This window comes from Vitis vinifera, chromosome 8 (genome assembly GCF_030704535.1).
Source record: "Vitis vinifera cultivar Pinot Noir 40024 chromosome 8, ASM3070453v1".
NCBI classification, from domain to species: Eukaryota; Viridiplantae; Streptophyta; class Magnoliopsida; order Vitales; family Vitaceae; genus Vitis; species Vitis vinifera.
In genome coordinates, this window is record NC_081812.1 from 893,380 (window position 1) to 914,140 (window position 20,761).

The 20,761-nt window shown below is 35.2% G+C and overlaps 1 protein-coding gene and 1 pseudogene across 2 annotated transcripts; both read right to left on the reverse strand.

Moving 5' to 3' along the window:
• Positions 1-474: 474 nt before the first annotated feature.
• LOC100265706 (probable LRR receptor-like serine/threonine-protein kinase At1g06840) lies at positions 475-14,109 on the reverse strand. 2 transcript variants are annotated; one of them, XM_003632500.4, is made up of 21 exons: positions 13,809-14,109; positions 13,031-13,121; positions 12,585-12,732; positions 11,414-11,485; positions 11,262-11,333; positions 10,621-10,764; positions 10,455-10,526; positions 10,298-10,369; positions 9,930-10,004; positions 9,514-9,582; positions 9,126-9,194; positions 8,913-8,984; positions 8,648-8,734; positions 8,444-8,512; positions 7,133-7,647; positions 6,502-6,660; positions 5,219-5,502; positions 4,825-4,876; positions 4,105-4,355; positions 2,481-2,615; positions 475-975 (listed from the first exon to the last, which is right to left on the reverse strand). In XM_003632500.4, the coding sequence occupies exons 2-21, from the start codon at positions 13,119-13,121 to the stop codon at positions 634-636; spliced, it is 2,850 nt and encodes a 949-aa protein (XP_003632548.1). In that variant the 5' UTR covers positions 13,809-14,109; the 3' UTR covers positions 475-633. The 2 variants fall into 2 exon arrangements, with proteins under 2 accessions (XP_003632548.1, XP_019077015.1); XM_019221470.2 differs by having other exon boundaries at positions 13,031-14,109.
• A 555-nt stretch (positions 14,110-14,664) lies between these two features.
• LOC100255411 (homoserine kinase-like) lies at positions 14,665-20,318 on the reverse strand (annotated as a pseudogene).
• Positions 20,319-20,761: the final 443 nt, after the last annotated feature.

The following is a 20,761-nucleotide window of genomic DNA, read 5'->3' on the forward strand; positions in this document are numbered from 1 at the left end:
TTTTCTCTTTTTTTTTTTAGTATTTTTTAAATAAAAAATAAATTTAAAATTATTTTGAAATAGAAAATTAATTTTTAAAGATTCACGTTACATCACTCAACAAATCAAGTGGTTAAAGGGAACATCAATATTTAATGCTATATCCCATCAGAAAAAGAAATATAGCAATATTTTTAAGATAAATCAACCATATCTTATCTTGTATGGGATATCTGGCAGGAGGAACATAAATCAACCATTCAAATCTAAAAAACTTTAAGATATCGAATACAACTACAAACAAATACAACTTGACTACGAACAAATACAACTTGACTACCAATAATAAGACTAAAAATATATTGATGTTTTTTCGATATTTATGACATAAAAGAAAGTCTTCTTCTATGCCATAATCAAACGCCTTCATGACTTTAAAACGTATCGATGTGTATATCAGAGTATATTATAGGATTCAATACAAACTCTTCTAACAAATCATGTGAACTGGGATTCATCATTATATACAAGTAGTTCCTCATAGACTGCACAAAGATATTGCAGGCTGTATGTATGATCAGTCTTAAATTTCTTTAAACAAACATGAACAAACTAATCAAAGTAAGGTTCAGAAGGAGAAAATTTAATGGTAGATCAGCGAGGCCGGATGGTAGGGATGACCCCACTGACGAGATCGCTCCCGGGGAAACCAGAAACATAGGAGTTTCTTCCAGGATAGACTGCTGTGGTGCCCATTACTGATATTCCAGAAGCAGAGGTGTCTGACTTTGATCGACCATGTCCAGCTTGCGGTAGCATTGAGGATATGTTCTCCAACTCTCTGACCACCTCCAGCATTGAAGGCCGATCCTTCGTCAAATCCTGACTGCATCTGAGGGCCAGTGTCATGAACTCCTTGACACAGTCAGAAGGAAATGGACCCATGTTCTGGTCTATGATTGAGAACATTGCTCCAGATTGACATGCTGCAGTTACCTGGCATTCAAAATTATGCAAACAATATTAGAGTTTGTTTGATCGTGATTTTAGAGAAGTGTTTTTAGCACTTGAAAACAATTCTTTTAATTAAAATTTTCAAGTGCTAGAAAGGTTATAAACACTTCCTAAAATCACTATCAAACAAAATCTTAATCCACCACATTCAAGGTGTTTTTAGCATCAATCTTCCCTTCATTAATGTAAAGAAGACGACAAAGACTTGGTATCTAAACCAGACACTTAATGGAGCTCCCAACAGCTATTTTCAACCTTCAAAATCACAACCAAAAAAAAAAAGGTTCTTTCTTCTACAGGAAATGAGAAAATATTGTACTAATTTCTAAGCAAAAGTTACTCTTAAAACCAAAAACAAATGGAGAAAGAAGAGACTGAAGATAACCGTTTACAGAAGAGACACCAGGAAAAAAAACACAGAATTCACGCAGAAGTTCACTGCAGACAAAATGACATTCAACCTTCACTCAATTCATCTCAAACAATGGGGGAGTCTGATTTAAGATTATGCAGTTGGGGTGATGTGATAGTGTCAAGAAACTATGAACATGTGCTAGCACCTATCTATCATTGAAAACCCATGCTAGGATAGCTATTCCAAGAATTTTCAACTGGAAAAAATAAATAAAGAAGAAAAATAAATACAAATAAAGGCATACAAAGACATCAATAAAAATAGACAGTACTGGCATGGGTGTCTTGATTCTGGTGCAGACTCGTTGGTCTCGTTCAATCTCATACACTTTGAGCAACCCATGAATCATAAAGTTAAGGTCAGTATCTAGGTTGCTGAGTAAGCCTCCCCCAGACTCAATGAAGGGGATTTCCCATCTTATACAACACAATAAACAATCAAACGTTTATTGGTTACGATGAAATGGGATGTCTTTTAATAGGGTCTGTCCTCTTTATAAAAAAACAACAGCATTGTTAATTTTTCAGAATAAATGGCATTTTCCAAACGGTAACAATAATCATAATGTTTTCCACTGTTTCCTTTCAAGTACGTGATGGGTGAAGTAGAACTCAAACAATCTCAAATGAGCATGTAGATTACTTATAAGTTCCTCCATCCGTTCCTGAGAAGAATTCAGACATAAGATCTTAAGAGTCGACACTTCTGAACTAAAACATGTGAAAGTCCTAGAGCAGTTATTGTCATTATCTAATACCTATCTTCATTATCATCAACACTGTAATTATTCAAAATTTGCAATGGCTGTGGTACGAATAGCTCTCTCAAAATACTAGTTTTAACATACCAAAGCAAATGAGTGACATAAATATCAATTTAACCCCCTAAAGAGTTATTAGACACATTAAGTACACTATTTGAGGGAGACTTGCAAATTGGGTTAAAATTCACTAAGAATGGAATAAGTATTTTAGGAATTGGCATTGCATTCAACCTTAGGAATGTCTACTTAGCACCAAAAGGTGTTTGTGACAGGAGTTAGAGAGAGAGAGAGATAGAGAGAACTACGTACCTCTCGGACAATGTTTCTACCTTGAGATATAGGCTGCATCCCGGTCAACAATTCTAGAAATACAATTCCCAGGCTATAAACATCGCTCTTTTCTGTTAACTTGTGAGTAAAGAAATACTCTGGATCAAGGTAGCCCTGCATGGAAGACATTTCATAATTGAATTTTACTGTGATTCTGCATTGAAAAGCTGAAACAACAAAATAGCATAAGAATTTGAGGTTGATAGACCAATAATATGGTAGCTTGTATAAAAATTTGTCAATTAACCATGACACATTGCAGTAAGTGTACAGTGGCAAGAAGGAAAACAAAAAATGAATCTGCAGTGCATATTTGATGAGGGGAATTAAGGTGACCCAATTGATGTGATGAATAGGATATCTGGACGATGACCTCTTAAGAAAAACATGCAGAATAAGTGATGTCTCGAAGAGTAACTGCAGGAGTGTTTTCAACTTGATGCAGTTGAAGTTGACTATATGATAAGGTTTTGGCAATCCTAAGGTATCCTAGAGGCTGTTGTCTCAGCAAATAATGTCATAGCTTAAGGGTCTTGGTTTGCTGGTTGGAACACTCAAAACAGGGGTTAGCTGAACTAATTGCATATCTTATCACATAGCCAGGATTAGAGAAGATTCAAGAAGCAAATGAAATTGTTAAATGTGTTCAATCTTCCATATAATCTACCTAGACATGTGCTAAGTATTCATTGTCCAGTAAAGATTAATCCTTAAAGAATGTCAACTCTGGGATTGGAGCTAAGTAGGCATCTCACTCCATAGAGAGCCTCATGCTCAAAGTTGCTAGTTGTCCTCTGGGTAATCCAAGTAAATGGGGTTGTTTCTACAAACTATGAAGTTAGTGTTGTTATCCAATTAGATTTGGTCTGAACATCAAGATGGAACCCTAGGCTAATTAGACGGATGGACAGAAGCACGATCATTTTGAATCAATGACCTCGGGTGGAGAGGGACTTAAACATTGCTCTCTCCTAGATATCCTAGGGCTGGAGACTGCCTTAAAGATATGATTTTTGGATTCATAGGATAGTCAACCTTCTAGAGGTTTACAATGCCATTTTGATCAGAAGCCCAGTAAGACTAACGGGGAAACAATTTGATTGGCTAAGCAAGGAACTGCAGTTCTACAGGTGTCAGTTGAGGGCTCCTCCCTCGAGTTCCATGGTTTATGGATCTTTTGTGGCTACGGTGAAGGATTCTTGTCCAGTTGTCCTTGTAGTATTTTTTCTTCTCAAGAAGATATTTTTGTTTCCTATTAATAAAAGAGGAAAGACATCAACCTCCTCTATCAATAGACTTCACCGAAGCAAGGGGGCTTCTTACAAGAATTTTCACAAACTTATATTGAAGAACCCCTGACAGAATTCCTGACAACTTTCTTGCTTAGAGAATACTCTAAGAACATCCTAGGACAAAGACTTGAAAGACAGTCCAAAGAGCTTCCCATGGCCTTCTCGTGATTGCTATGTATTTTCATATATCCAATGACTTCATTATTGGAGGATTACATCACTAACTATGATGCTACGTCATCAGCTTGACAATGCACCTTAAGGCTGCATGCCTAGACATCTTTCATTAATGCAATTAGAGTAAAACTTACTGGTGTGCCTTTCACAACAGTGGATACATGAGCAGTGGCACCTTCTTCACCATCTGATACTGGTACAAGACATGAGATTCCAAAATCAGACACTTTTGCATTGAATTTAGAGTCCAAAAGTATATTGTTCGCCTTGATATCACGATGAATTATGGGAGGGTAAGCTTCAGTATGGAGGTAGAGAACACCCTTGGCTGAACATAATGCAATATGCAATCTTGTCACAAAAGTAAGAGTTCCTCTGGACCTAGCTGTTTCATCAAACACAAAAAATGTAGCACTCGCAAGAAGATAAAATTGAAATACGTAAAACCAAGAAATCATTTGGATTGTGTTCTGTTTTTAAAAAGTAAACTGTAGCTGACAATCAGACTGGAACTTGAATGATCATACTTAAGGTTACCATCATGTTTTTTGAAAACAAAAAAACAAAAAACCGAGAACACGAATAATAATGCCACAAGTATAAGACTAGATTCCAGAATTTTAATTTAGAAATAGAAAATGTAGTTTCAACATGTTCTTCTCATATAAAACCAACATTACTTCTGTTACTGGAATGTGAAAAAAGAAACATATTCAAACTGAAGAGCACCCCCTCCTTGAGAAAGAAATGAAAAGAAAAGAAAACAAGAAAAAAACAATCAATATATGGTCATAATTTGAATAACCCACACACACAACCACTAATAGAACCTTAGGAAGTCTATAGAACTTTACCAGAAAGGAGACTGTGCAGTGAACCATGCGGCATGAATTCATATACAAGCATCTGCACAGACAAGCAAAAAGATCAGATGCTTAATTTTCAAGCATAAACAAACTTATAACACTGAAAACAGAGTTAATTCTTTCATTCTAAATGCAAATGGGCACACACATCCAAGAAACTAATGTGGAACCAACAAAAAAAATTACAAAAATCAGTTATCATGAGTCCATGACACGACTAACAGACAAAAAAGTTGATATACATGCAACAATAAATCCTTTTTATTTTTAACAAGTCATCAAATAAGTGCTACTGGCAGTTCAGTAGTAGCTCCGTTTTATATGTATATGTGTGTGTGTGTGTGTACTTATATTTGTGTATCTAGAAAAGACCGGATTCTACCTGTTCCTGTTCTTCATCGCAATACCCAATCAATGAAACCAGATTACGATGATGTAATCGTGACAACAATCCAATCTCAGTAAAGAACTCTTTCTCACCCTGCAAAGATCCTTGTTGTGCACGCTTTATTGCTACAACTGTTCCATCTGCTAAAATGCCTTTATATACCTTCCCATAGCCTCCTTGGCCAATTTGAGTAGCTTCACTAAAATTTTCAGTAGCAATTTCCATTTCTCCAAAACTAAATCCTTTCACACCTTCTATTATCACTGCAGTCTTTGAAACTGAAAAGAGAAAAGCAAACAAAAAAAGACCATGATTGTGTCTAACCCTACCTACAAGATCAGCATATTGAGAAGCAAATTTTTTTTATGATTCCAGTTAGCATCTAAAGTAATCAAAATTGTTCAGGCAAGACTATTTAAGAAAACAAAGTAGATTTAGGGTGTGATAATGGTTCAACCAATAATGGGTCAACCAATAGGACTATTTCAGATACTAAATCATAAAACCTCATTGATTCCCCAAGTTACTGAATGGAAGTGGCACAGGGAAATTAAACAAGAAAGATTTAACTATGCCTCTTGCAAACATATCTCTAAGAGGGATGCTTGAGGGTATTATATAATTCAATGAAGCAGCTATATTTTAAAGAGCCCATCATAGTCCATATTTATGTTTTAAATTTTCTAAAATGTTAACTGAAAAGCTGCAAGGGAAAGGGCATCAACAGAGCCTGTTGCCTCTTCTATATACAAAATTTTAAGTGCAGGCAGTATTAGGCATTTCGGAATACATCTATTTAACCTCACTTGGTTTTTCCTTTTATTGAGGTGGTAGAAATAATGAAGGAAAAAAAAAAATTGGGCGACAGATGAAAGAATATGCCATGAACATTTCAGACATCAGTGGGTTTATCAGTTTGGTTTCCACTTTAAAAGAACATGTCATGAATCCTTTTTCTTCTTGTTTTCATCTTTACTCATGCCTTAAAACTTTCTTTTATAAATGACATGATGCAATCATCAAATAGAATATCCTTAAAAGTAAAAAAAAATAATAATAATCAAAAGGGAAAATGCATGAAAATAATACATTTGAATGGTATTTTATATATGAGTTTAAGGAGTTGAGCATCCATTCCAATTTGAACTTTGGTTTCCCAGAAATGGAAACTTAACTTCAAAGGATATTTCTGGTCAAAGGACACTCCTTGTAATGGTTTTATTATAAAAGACATGACTAAAGATATTTAAAGTGACTATAAATCTATATGAACTCACATGGTTGTTGTTTTGAATCTTTATGCCCATGTCGAGTCTGCTTTTTCCAGAACACAACTGCAATGACCAAAACTATGGCAGTTGCGAAGGAGAGGCCACCCAAAACAATTCCAACAATAACACCTTTGCTTATACCTGATTTTTTGGACTCGAGATCAACTGCAGCAATAAGAACAATCAACAATCAATGCTTCTGATATTTTAAAACAATCTGGATTTGAACAATTAAGGTACCTCACATACTATGTAAGGAACTAAATTTAATGAACATGATATTGAAACTCTTTTATGGGAGCAAAACTAGAAATGAACAATGACTACATGGACACAGCCTGCCTTTCCTTTTTTCTCTTTCCTCTTTTTTTGTTTTATTTATTTATTTTGTTAGTAAAGATTCATGGTCCTTCCACATTCATGAGAACCCAGTCAAAATTTGGTTTGTGTAAAATGGAAGAGACCATGGAAAAATACTGGGATTTCGAAGTTATACTGGAATTAAAAAAAAAAGGCTGTAGGCTAATGTCCAAAAAACTTGTCATTTTTTTAACACTTTAAACAATTTCAATTCTTCAGTGAAAGTAATAGCTATATTGATAGTTATGAACATGAAAATATAGTCTTCAAGGCATACCGTCTGAATAAGGTCCCACAAGAGTGAAATTAAGCAGATCATATGGGCCAAAGATATCATCCCCAGGAATTGTAAATGTGGTGATTAAGTCTCTAATCCGCTGTATTTCACTTGTGTTAAATGTATTAGATTGATTATTATACTGGGGAAAGAACTTCAAATACATCCTTAGCCTCGGACCCTTTTGCCATATGAATGAATCAATGTGTAGTTGGTAAGGAACCAAACCAAGATTGGAGGTTATATATGCCTTAAATTGATCAGTGTATGGAGGAAAATCTGATATGCTAGGACTTCTCAAGCGAAATCCAACTCCGAGTGGTGCGGCACAATAGCAAGAAACAGGAGATCCGGGGACATATTCGAAATGATCATTGAGAGGACAGGATTGAGACGGGCAGGTAATGTTGGAGTTGTCTGGGCTTCCAGGAGCCTCATCCTCTCCATTTGCAGTTCCACAGAATTGGACGATGTTTAGTGCATTTGCATTTGTACAGAGAGGATTACCATTTAGCCTGAACATCCAGAATTGAAGGGCATCAGCTTATTTGCAACTGTCAATTATAAAAACTCATTACATGTATTTACATCTGCAAGAAACACTAATAGAATAAATGACAATGTAGATACAGACATCATTAAAGGCATGCACCTGAGCATACATTCTCAACAATTTCTTGGAAACCATTTGAGCACTTGAGTAAAAGGACAGCATCACAAATGCAATACATAAAGGAAAATGATTAAAGACTTGAAAGCATAAATGGTGAACTGAAGGTCAATGTATGTGACAAAGGATAAGTCACAACTAAAATGGAAGTGAACAGCATAGATATCAATTACATGTGCATAATATATATGGTTTTACAAAATCCATCATGTAAGTGTAAACATTAGCATAACCTGGATTCTCTCTTTCATTTTTTCTTAATTTCTTTTTTCCTACACAAAAATTCCAAATTTTATTTCTTCAGTAAATTAATAGCATAAGATATTTGACTATGATTACAAATATATATAAGTACTCCTGCATAGTCCTTCCTTTCTGGCATCATATTACTCTGTTGTCGGTATTTTAATATAAAAAAGTTTTGAATGCTAAAATTATTCATTGCATCATTACTTTTGTAAGTCATGACCTTGATACCATTCTTTTCCTTTGAGTTGTTAGATATCCAAATTATGCAGAGTCATGGGAGTCCCCATTTGTCTTCTCCTCCTTTGGTTCCTACTCCTGTTACTATGGCTTCCACGGCTAGAAGTACCATAATATGCACAATGTATATTTAATTCATGAAAAATGAAGCTTACTTGATTGTGACATTTGAAGGAGGAACAAAACTGCCAGAAATGTTTGAAAATGAATTGTTCTGGAAATCCCTGGAAGTATAGATGATACAAAAAAGATTAGCATTAAATGGAACTAGGCAAATAATGAAACCCACTCCCCAGGCCAATGAAAATCTAGGATTAAAAATGCAGTGGATATGGAAACTTTCTGTTATCATTACTTACAAGGTAAGTGTTGCATTAGCAGCAAAAGTCACATTCTCCCAAATGGCAGAGCTAATGGAACCATTCAACAAATTGTTCTCGAGTGACCTACAACAAAGCAAGTTTTACTGTCTTATAAAAGTTTTCCACAATTTAACCTAGATCAGTATACCAGTCCATGTGGTATTGCTAATGTACTGAAAGTAAAATTTTTAGAAAGGATTTTCACATCAAGATAGCATGCGATGTAGAAGAAATGAAACTGAAAATGTTAAGTGAATCTCACAATCTCTCAAGATGAGGAAGGCCCGAAAAGCTTGAGGGGATAGATCCGCTAAGCATATTACTGGACAGGTCACTGCACCATTGATCAACAAAATGGATTATTTCTTTTATGGCCTAGAATGAGACAACATTGATGCTTTACACACAAGAAAAAAAAGAAAGAAAGAGATGAGCAAATGGAACAGAACTAAATAGAACTACAGCAGCAACATACATGGTTGTGATGTTATTGGAAAGCCTATTTGATGGTATACTTCCCGTAAGTTGATTATGGCTAAGATCTCTGCCACACAAACATTAACAAATCAGAAGTAATCACAGTCAACAGATACTCTAAAATTTTATTTGATTTGTTAATTTTAATAATATGAACAGTAATTTTCCAATCATGACTACTGGTAGTATACTACGTCAAAAAAAAGAACAAAAGAAGGCACATCACTTCTTTAGTAAATGAAATCATCAGTATATGAATATTATTGAACTTATCAACCATGAGTGCTTATCATCAGTAGGAGGATAACCCACACAGAGATACAAATTCTTTATGAGACAATAACTGTTTAGTCAACAAAAAAATTCAATTTTATTTAAGAACTTACAAGTAATGAAGGTTTGGTATCCTGCTTAGATTGGGAATACTTCCTTGCAAGTTGCAGTTCCTAAGACTCCTGCTTAGTTGTGGAATAAAATCACAAACTTTGTATTATAAGTCTAGACACCAGCAAGTTCAGCAAGAATAAAAGAAGGTACCTTCTTTAAAAAATGGGAAGATGTCGAAGATATGAAACAAACAAAAACTGAAAACATACGCTAACATACTACACGATTTCTTTCAAAGACTAGTTGGTTTTGGATAGATAAACATAGTCTAAAACTGCAAGTTAAACATTGATCTGGTCCAGCAGTTAATCTCTTCCCAAATGTCAGTGACATTTCGAATTATACTTTATCCATGAATTGAATATTAATGGAAAAGGAAACAAAATCATGAAAGAGAGAAAAAAGAAGATATTACAGTTTCAACAGTTTGGACATGTTGCCATATGATTCTGGAATCTCAGTCCCACCAAAGTTGTTGTTGTCAAGTTGACTGCAATAAAGAGAGGCAGAGGTTAGTGATCAACAAGCCATTCCATTTGTGCATCTACCAGCCTCTGATATTCCATCATTTTTACTTTTACAATGCATTTGCAACTATTTCCCCCTACTTTTTAGGACTTAGATACTTTTTTTCTGCATATGGAATCATATGAACTGCATTCAGCTGTGTCACCAGTACCAATTATCACATTCAGACAAGGAAAACATACAATTGCCAGACGTTGGTATAAAAGCTAAAAAGGTTATAAAATTGTAAAAATAATGAAGAAAGATTGAACATACAGAATCTTCAGTTTCGGCATTTGAGAAAGCTCTGGTGGAAGATACCCTGACAAATTGTTGTTGTCAAGCAGGCTGCGTATGTTAAGACTTTCTTTGTTAATACGGTGAGGAAAACAGTGACTAACAGAACAGGCCATTAAATTCTCATTGAACTTACAAGTGTATAAGTTGAGGCAATGAAGATAGCTCAGCTGGAATTTGACCACTGATTGAATTATTGTTCATATGACTGACAAAAAACATCTATAAATATGTGTACCCAAAGATCTTGAAGACTAAATATGACCCAACAAGAGGTGTTTGGATCTTAAGAGGCAACTCACAAATGTAGACAACTGGTCAAGTTTCGAAATGATTTTGGCAGTGGTCCTGATATATTGTTCAGATCCACTTGAAATCTGTTCAGGTTAGTCAGATTACCGAGCTCTTCTGGTAAAGAACCTGATATTTGATTTCCATTTAAAAGCCTGCACATAAAATATAGTACATCAAATGTTAGCTTCCTGCTATCATAAGCAATGTCATGGACCAATGAGCCGAGATAAGCTGTGGAATATCATGTTCTGCTATTCTAGGCATCAAAATCAAGAGAGGATATTTACTAATAAAACCATAAATCTGGCAGTTGGAAGATTCACAAAACTTGGTGAGGGGTTTGGCTAATATCCTTCTTTGACACCTACATCATCCAATCAAGGGGCCAATCGATTTGCTAAGAGGGAAGTTGCATCACTTGAAATTTTTTGTAAAGAATTTTTACCAAACCTCCTCCTGCTGCCTATACTTTGTCTACTCTCATTTCTTTTTTCTTTTCTTTTTCATTATCATATATCATGTTCTTCATGTATGATAGTTCTTTCTTCTAAGGATCACCCAGGGCTCTCTCTTTAGTATTATAAAGAATTTTTAGCTTTTTATCAAGAAAGAAAATATATGACCTACTCTAAATCAAGTTTCAACTTACAGGAGCTTCAAAGAGGTAATATCACCTATCTCCCTCGGTATGCTGCCACTTATATTGTTCCACATAAAATCCCTGGCAAAGCAAAAGGGAAGAAAAAATCATCAGTTCTGATCAGAGGATAGATAGTTGCTAGATCACATGCTGTGACTCACAATATGGTCATATAAGATAGTAGGCCAAGCTCTGGCGCTAATTTCCCATTGAGACTAAAATTTAGCAACCTCCTGCATCAGAAAAGAAATAGAAAAGGAAAAATCACAGAAATCAGCATAAATGACCTTGTTGATATATTGTTAAATTGACTAACTCTTCTGTCACTATGTTTGGCTTGAATATCATCCATGGTGTAGAAGGTCATAAACTCAACATAGTTAAAGGATGTTATAGTGGTTTTTTTTCAATTCAAGATATGTCCATGTGCTCAATCCTTCAATCGATCTGCCTCTAACCAATTATACCTTTACTCTCATTCAAGCATCCAGTTTCTAAAGCCGAAACTGTTTGAAAAAAATCATCTTTATGAAATGATTGAAGCAATGCACGATCAATCTTGGGTGCCAAAGCAGACTTTGATAACAAATTGGATGAAAGAACACTAGGAATTAATCATCAGTATTGATGTGAACTTAGTCATTGAGATTAACCTATAACCAAACAAGATACCATGAACTATGCCATATGTAGTCTTATTCCTGAAATATGATAAAGCTGAAAGACTCCTAAGATGATAATAATTCACGGCAAAAAATATATACAGTTAAACCTGCAATAAACATTTTTACCAACACAAAATGGACTGGTACCTCGAAATTTTTTAAGAATTAATTCTTCTTATAGATTAACCCTCTTCATATCCAACAAAACGGTATAGAACTGCAACAGGGGATATCATGGTTTGAATGCACCCAGCCTAGCTAGTCACTTAAACCATTACAGGGAAAAATTCAATCCAAACCTCCAAATTCTAGGTAATTCAGTGTTTGTTTTTTTTTTCCCAATCTTGGGAAAGACAAAGAAAGAAGAAACAAAGCTGAAAAGGTAAAAGAAGTGGCATCAGTCTTTCCTAGCCAGTGGTATCATCTTCTATTCTACAAAACCTGATGGCCATAATAATAGTGGTGATTGACTATGATGAGATTATACATGTAAGTAAACTTTGAAATCTAAAAATACAAATTCAGTTAAGAGTTTCCTTGTACTATAAATCAAACAAATGCCTCTTCATTTTAGAGATAAGTTCAATCACAAAAGGAAATAACACTACCAGCAGCATCAAGAAGGGAAAAGCAAAACAAATCTAAATTGATAAATGTATATACATACAGTTCTTGGACATGGAGATAACCATCATCTGGATTCATGCTGCAGATTACCCCAGTCCAATTTGATGCACATGGGTCCTTGCTTTTCCAATTGTTGAGTCTCTTCTTAGGATCACTGAGCTTACGACGGATTGCTCTCAATGCAGTGACTGCAGTCAAGCACAAACAAGAATTCAACATTGATGATTTTCGGTTTCACTTATCAACAGATGAGTATACAACCCCATGTGCCCAGTCACCTCAAACAACCCCGCACCCCCAATATATATACACACAACTGCATACAATTCATGGCACCAGTACAGACATGACTTACATGCAAACCAGCATGCTTCATATGCCCAATATACACACACTCACATAGAATCCTTCAGGCCGAATATGAGCATACACCTGCATACAACCCTACAGACCCAATACATATACACACACAAAGAGAAAAATGACCTTCTGATGGATGAGTAATCTGTCCTGCAGCGAGGCAAAATGATGACAAAGCGAGAACAGCTCCAAGTAGAAAAACTCTGGTCCATGCCATCTTCAAATTCAAACACAACAAATACACATGAAATGTTCTCATCAGTGTATATAATAGTGATAATTGTAGAAAAACTGACTAAAGAAGAAAAAATCAGTTGACTTTTCACATTTTTTCTTCGACAAAAGAAATTAGAGAACCCATATCACTTTTTTTTTCCTGGGCCTAATATCATGAATCAAGCAGGGTAGTGAAAGATGGTTACCAGCCAGCTGAAACCATAAAATCTAGTAATCCAAAAGAAAACAAACAAGAACCCAAAACATATTTTCTTCTCTTTTCATTGGAAAATTCTCAAGAACAAACACGCTTGTAAAGGAATCAACTAAATAATTATTAAAGAGGAAAAAAATTGTTCAACATATAACTCAACCAGCATAAAAACCCTGAAACAATAAAATTCACTAATCCAAAAAGTAAAAAACACAAGAACCCATAATACATTTTCTTTTCTTTTCTTCTTTTTATCCATTTTTTCAACAAAATCTAAACCACCCAAACATGTTGCAGAAAATTGTCACCACCTAACATGCGAGAAATCAATTAAAAAAAATCACTAAAAAGGAGGGGTGGGAATGGAGATTCAGTTAACACATAGCTTAACAAGCATTAAACCTAGAAACAATAGAACCCAATAATCCTAAAGGTAACCAAAAAAGAAAAAACAGAGAAGAACCCATAACACACATTTTCTTCTATTTTCTTCTCTTTCTTTAATGTTTACCACCCAGATGTAAGAAATGATGAAATTTTGATTGATGAGGAGTGGAGTGGATATAAACTGAGGGTGGTGGAGGTGATAATGGCATCGACATCAGAGATTGAGTCAAGAAAATGGGAGAAGCAAAGTAAAAAATGGATTTCGTAAATAGCATTGTCTTTTGGGTTTGTTTTTATATTTTCAAACTCATTCATCTGCTGGTGTGGCATGGAGGGAGATGACCTATGTTGTGGACTTGTTCCTATGTTACTAGCATATATATATATATATATACACATACACACACACTCTCTGCAATCTCCAATGACCTTTTCCATTTCAAAAATGTCAATGGCACTTTGTCTATTTTTATAAAGTAGAGGGTAATTACAACTCATCTCAGTTCATAAAAACCAATAGAAGAAGTCCACCTTAAGATTTAGCATTACTTTAAAAAAAATTTTGTCTTTATCTAAGAGTGGGGGTGATTTAGATAATATTGTTAATATTTTAGTACAACACAATTGATTTCTTCAACATGGTTCTCTGAAAGAATGCTTCTAACCAAACAATACACAATGAAACAACATAGTCAAATAGCAAAAAGGACAAACAATGGCAACTGCTTTGTGTTTACAAATGCATGAATAAAAATCATGCGGAGCTTGACAGAAAAAAACTAATATTTTTTGCAATCAAACTGTGAAAAAGTCATAGGGATGACTTTGAACTTCTCAAACTATGATGTCAATAGATAAAGTTACCCCTCAATCACACCTAACCCTGCTGGTAAACATCTAAATGATTCTATTATTGCTGTAATATACGTTACACCACTAAGAATTTCAGTCCTCAGATGACATTTTCATACCAAATATTGTTCAAGAAAGCCACCTATAAACAAAGCATTAGCTTCATACAATTGAAAAACATTGCAGTTTCCAGTTACAAGTATGCGGGGTAGACTCTTCACTGCAGACTAATACAATGAAAATCCAGCAGTTTAGCAGGGCTTAATCCTAGTAGTTTCCCAGCAGTGTTTGGTAAGAGTTACAAGTATGCAATCACAAGTAGACTCTGGACTGCAGACTAATACACTGAAAATGAAGCAGTTTAATAGGGGACTGCTCCTTGTCGTTCCTCAACAGTTACTAGAGAATTCTTCAGGCATCAATGGGGGTTGATAGTTGGGATGACACTGCTGAGAATGTTACTTCCAGGATTAGTGGAGACAGCATTTCTTCCAGAATAGATGATGATGGGGCTAGTCCAGTCACTCCAAAAGTGAATGCATTTGATTCTGATGGAATTTCATTGGATTCTGGCAACATTGAAGCAATGCTCAACCCTCTGACTACTTTCAACATTGATTGGCTTCCCTTTGTCTCATCCTGACAACACTCGAGGACCAATGCCATGAACTTCTTGACACACTCCGAAGAGAACTACGCCATACTCGGGTCTATGATGGAGAACAGCATTCCAGATTGGCATGATCCAGACACCTGTCATTCATATCCTGTCAATGTAAAATGCCAGAAACTTTTACTAGGAAGCTCATGTGATTGTACTCTATGATATCAGGCACGGTAGAAGTATGATAGAATATATATCCCAATGGTTCCAACAGGGCATGAGGCCAAGTGCAATATAAAAGAAAAGAAAAAAAATAATGAAGACACCAAAACAAGTGGAAAAGGTAATTTTCATGATCATCTGTTATGACCTGCACTTGAGGTCTAAACCTGTCAACCCTTGTGGGGAAACAAGAACAATTTTTTTTTTTTTTTGGGATAACTGATTAAAAGGGATGAAATATTCCCCACTTTGGAAAACCAACCCTTCACCTTTTTTCAACCTAAAAAATACCAATTTTTGACAAAAATGCCCTCATCTTTTTCTTGCAAAATTAACCCTTTCTTTTAAAACACACATGTAAATAATGAAAATATTGAAGGGTATTTATGTCAAAAATGGGTTACTCTTCAAGTTCAAAAATGGGGGATGGATATTATCATTAGGGATGGATAAATTAGAGCTGTTAGGGGAAGGTTTATAACTAAAAGCATTGAGTACCTTCCTGGCAATGTTTCTACTGTGGGATTAGGCGGGTAGCTGAATAATGCACTCCAAATCAAAATAAGCCTCCCCATTTAAAAATATATTGTCCTTTCCACATTGACAGCTTTTTGTGAAGCCACTCATCCACTCTATCCCAATATGACACAGATTAAAAAGAAGCACCCATCAGAAGCCTCAAATAAGAAGACAAAAGTTCTCCTACCCTATACTATAATTCATAGGCCAACCCCTCCACATTGTCCACCTTTCCAACTGGAATCAACTTGCTCTTTCTAAGTTAATTTTCAAACCCAAGATGGCTTCAAACCACATGAACTATCAGCTTAAATGAACCATTTAATCTTGAGAAGACTCGCAAAAAATAAGGTTATCATTTGCAAACAACAATCAAGACACCCCCTCTCCCCACATGGAAACTTTTGCATCAAAGAGTCTGACATTCTGTTGTTTTTGCCTTGATAGCACAGTGGTCCATAGCTAGGTAAGCCCCAATGTGAAGGTAAATAATGGCCCAGGATGACCCCAATGCAATATGCAATCTCACAGCAAAGCTAAGAGTTCTTCCAGATTGATCTGTTATAGCACATATCAACAATGTAGAATTAACAATGAGACAAACAAAAGAAATAATAGATAGTCCCAATAAGATTATGATAACGTACCAGAAAGAAGAATGCATAGAGAACCAGTTAGCATGGATTGATCACACATGCTTGCTTTTACATCAGAATATCCAAACAATGGGTGATTGTTGAAGATCACTTTCTGACCCTGTAATGATCCTTCTTGTGCACTTCTGTAGATCATCCCATAGCTGCCTTGGCCAACTTGAGCAGTGAAGTTAAACTGTCTGTTGCTGTTTCCAGGTCCACAAAAATGAATCCTTTCACACCTTCAATCTTTAGTGGAATTTTCAAAACTGCAGAAATGGATAATAAGACAATGAAAATGAAATAACTTAGTGAGTTTTGACAGGCATAACAATCTAACAATCATACAAGCAGCCAGTCAAAAAATTGGTCACACAGGAGAGAGATCCTAACACTATTCCAGCCAGGACACCTTTCAAAATTTTTGTTGGTTAGTAAGCAAAGAATAAATGCTCAAGAGAAAAATGAGAAGCAAGCCAAACTTTTCCATGTTTACATGCTACAATTTGAAGCCAACCTGCTCTGTAAGACCAGCAGTCAAACTCTCAAACACTCATTTTATAAGAAAGAGTGTAAAACATCACGAAAGGATACAAACATCAGCAATATACATTCCAATTTTCATGGAAATACATGAAATCAACAAGCATTCAACATGAGGGCATGATGAGGATGAATCTCCAAGATATATATCAAGAAAGGGAATTAGTATTAGTTACAATTAAAGTAGTATTAGTATTAGTTGCAATTAAAGTATGATTAGTATTACTTGGAATTAAATTAGGATTGATATTTTTTGGAGTCTAATTAGGATTAACTAATTAAGTTATAATATAATTAGAATTTGAGTCATGATAGGTTATTAGAGTCGCACTAGACTTTGGATGTTATAATTAGAATTAGAGTCATAATAGGTTATTAGAATCCTAGTAGACCTTGGATTACTTAGAGAAGCCTATAAATAGCTAATCAATGTAAATCAAAAGGAGGAATTGATTTATATTAATAATATTATGTTTTCTTTCATTGCAAGCGTTGCAATCCTCAATGGTGAGACTCCTTTGATTTTCTTCTAGGTGAGACTCCTAGAAGACCTTAGTGAGACTCTAAGGTTTTCCATCTTTTCTTCATTGTTTCTTCTTTCTCTATTTCTTATCTTGTATTTTTCTCTACCATAAAATTTATTCCTTGTTCCTCTCCTTACACCATAAAAATAAAACCCTAGCCCACTAGCTTTTGAGTGTAGGCAACCATCTTAGGGTTGTCCTACATCAGTTTTGGTATCAGAGAGAAAGTTCTTGGCATCAAAGCATATGTAATTGAGGAGTGGAGCAAAGTATGGAAACATGGTTGAAGGCTTTTTTATGCAATCATTGGTGAGCATACCAAGGCTAAACGAAGAGGAGGATTGGCAAGGTACTAGCATCTCCCGAACTCGTGTTGCTTGCCAAGGGAGACTATGTACTTTGATTATTGATGGAGGTAGTTGTTCCAATCTAGCTTCAGAGGAGCTTGTTGAGAAGTTTAATCTAAAGACAGAAGACCATCCAAATCCCTATCAAATAGTATGGATAAATGACACATCCATTTTGATTAGTTCTCGTTGTCTAGTAGTGTTCAATTTCAATAATACTTTTGAGTTATCAGCATGGTGTGATGTTTTGCCGATGAAAGCTGCCCATATTATGTTTGGAAGAGCATGACTTTTTGATGAAAGGGTCCTACATGATGGATATGAGAACACTTACACACTTGTGCGCAATGGGTGTAAGAAGATCCTTCTTCCAATGAAAGAAATTCCACCACATAAGCAACTAGAGGAAAAATTAACACCCTTGAAACTAGAAGAGCCATCAAATACTCTTACTAAAAAGCAAGTCAAAGTTACTAGAAAGGAGGAAGAAATCATCAATGATGAATCTAGAAAGCAAGAGGTGATGGAACTAATCCTATATTAACTAGTAGAAGAGCTCAAAGAAGTTGTAGAAGCTTTAGAAGAATCGATGCTTGACTTCCCAAGGCCAAACATTATCATGAGTAGTGGCAAACATGAAGAATCTGCTGAAATTTCTTTTGAACATAGGGAATTCAAGAATCTTATTCTTCTACAAGACAACTTACAAGAAGAGTATGGGAAGCAACTCTCCACAAGCTTGTTGAAGACACATAATTATTTTGAAAATTATCAATTTGTTTTACAACATCAAAAAGTTTTTCGAAGTCTAGTTTTTGTTTTGCATGAAATTGAACAAGTTCAAGAGATCTTGAGATCCTGTCTTAGCACAGTAAAGAGACATGATAGGTTATTAGAATCCTAGTAGACTTTGGATGTTATAATTAGAATTAAAGTCATAATGGGTTATTAGAATCCTAGTAGACCTTGGATTGCTTAAAGAAGCCTATAAATAGGCTAATCAAAATGAGGAATTGATTGATATTAATAATATTATGTTTTCTTTTATTGTAAGCGTTGCAATCCTCAATGGTGAGACTCCATTGATTTTCTTTTAGGTGAGACTCCTATAAGACCTTAGTGAGACTCTAAGGTTTTCCATTTTTTTTTTATTGTTTTCTCTTTCTCTATTTCTTATCTTATAATTTTCTTTACCATAAAATTTATTCCTTATTCTTCTCTTTACACCCAAAAAAATAAAACCCTAGCCCACATACTTTTGAGTGTAGGCAACCATCTTAGGGTTGCCCTACATCAGGGCATCTTTCAACACAACCAAGGATAATTTCCAAAACAATATGCTAAACTCAATAGCTTAAAAAGTGAGCAAGTTTTGTACCACAACACCTAAAGCAAAACATACCCCTAATTGTCTTTCCATCTGAGGCTGCTACTCATAAGCCTAGCACCAACCCGATCGATTTGATTGACTATTGCTACTGCCTGCAACTTCCTCTCCACCAAGAAAGCTTCCACCATTAGTTCTCCAATCTCCCTCCCTTTCTCCTCATCATCTGTAACTGAAACTGCAGTCGGCCCTGCCCCGTTAATTGTACCTACATCCAGATGCACCAGCCTGAATCGCAGCCTTCTTCACCTCTCCCATCACAGGGATCAATGGTGCCCTCTTCGACTCCACAATTCTATCCTACGACAATGCCTTTCCCTATCCTCTCAAATCTCCTTGTAAAACCAAAGCCACCAGCGCCCCTGCCCGGCTATAATTCAACATCCCAATCTCAGAGGACAATGCCACCCGCATTTTCTTGGTAGGCACTTCAAATTCCGGATTGAACAACACACACAAAAAGAAAAAAAAAGAAAGGAAAAGAAAAAGGAACAACTCCTTCTCGCTTGGAAACTTCAACGGAATCAGCTCCAAAAGATCATAACTCCGAATTAATACAAATCCTCCATGATCTCCGGTGCTACATTGTCCGCATGATAACCCGAACTTTCTCCCCCGAGTCAACCCAGCAAGCACAAGATCATCCGCTCCCAATTTCCGGCCAAAAATCTCATTCACCGCCACAGAAGACGCATCGGCGCTACCGGCACTTGACCCCAACCCAACGGCAACCCTTTTCCACCGAGGGACAGCCCACCGACGGACCCCGAGCATTTTCGTGACAGAGATGGCGGAGAAACGAAAGTGGGTTTGAATGGAGATTGAAAGCAAATCGCCATTTTTTAGCTTCTGTATCTGCAGACTCAACGAGAATTTAAATATATTTAGGTTAGTTTTGATTTTATCACATGATTCACATCATCGTTGATAGTTGGTGACTAAAAGGGTTTATCATTTGGAGCATTCTATAACGGATTTAGAAATTGTTGTTTCATTCCCATATTAAAAAAATAAAGTTATTATATTTTTTTATTAAATAGATTTGATAAGAAAATTTTATTTTATATCTTTATTAAATAGATTTAAGAAATTTTGAATTGTTTAACTTTATAATATAACTATTAAAAAAATATTATGATAAAAAAATTATTTTTTTATCACTTTTTCTTTTCTAATTATTATTATTATTATTATTATTATTACGATCATTATTACCGTCATTAATAACCTATCAAAAGAATAATATTAATACTAATACATGTAAATAATGCAATAATTAATTATAAATTATTATTTTTAAAATATTATAAATAACTTATCCAAAATAATAATAAAATACAATATAATAATTTTACAAATTATTGTTTTATTCACCATTTAAAAAAAACGAAGTTATTATATTTTTTT

Coding starts and splice junctions, on each gene's coding strand:
- LOC100265706 (XM_019221470.2), bottom strand. CDS start 13,163: ATGAGAACATTTCATGTGTATTTGTTGTGTTTGAATTTGAAGATGGCA. Junction 10,005..10,297: donor ATGCCGAAACTGAAGATTCT/GTATGTTCAATC, acceptor TCTTTATTGCAG/TCAACTTGACAACAACAACT. Junction 7,648..8,443: donor CCTTCAAATGTCACAATCAA/GTAAGCTTCATT, acceptor CTGGATGTTCAG/GCTAAATGGTAATCCTCTCT.